We start from the raw sequence: 299 nt of genomic DNA, 5'->3' as shown, positions 1-299 counted from the left end.
GCTCTTTCCAAGAGCAGCTCTGTAGTGATTTTTGACATTTTAAAATTTCCGCCCCTTTCCCGGCAACGCGAAGCTGCTGGTAGCCGAATATCCTCGTGGCGCCTTCCTGGGAAAGGCCCGGGTGTTGGGCAGAACCCAAAAGAAACCAAACAGCAAAGAAAGAAAGAAGAAACCCAGTTATAGCGAAGCCGTTCCTTTATTTTTGCCACGCAGAGTGACAATCACTAGCCCCGCTCTGCACAGGCGTTAGCAAAATGTCCCCAGCCGGTCCCACACTGCCCCGAAGGGCCCGGCCCGGC

The 299-nt window shown here is 54.2% G+C and overlaps 1 protein-coding gene across 1 annotated transcript in view; it reads right to left on the bottom strand.

Moving 5' to 3' along the window:
- The window catches only part of LRWD1 (leucine rich repeats and WD repeat domain containing 1), a 38,355-nt gene that overhangs the window by 37,018 nt on the left and 1,038 nt on the right, over nucleotides 1-299 (bottom strand). The window contains 1 exon segment of the mRNA XM_025214980.1: nucleotides 1-106. This exon segment is cut by the window's left edge and continues 1 nt beyond it. Coding sequence (XP_025070765.1) covers nucleotides 1-38 — 38 coding nt within the window. The 5' untranslated portion in view covers nucleotides 39-106.

This window comes from Alligator sinensis, unplaced genomic scaffold (assembly GCF_000455745.1).
Source record: "Alligator sinensis unplaced genomic scaffold, ASM45574v1 scaffold1420_1, whole genome shotgun sequence".
Lineage (NCBI taxonomy): Eukaryota > Metazoa > Chordata > Crocodylia > Alligatoridae > Alligator > Alligator sinensis.
The sequence above is the reverse complement of the archived record's forward strand: the minus strand, read 5'-3'. Positions and strand labels throughout refer to the sequence as shown.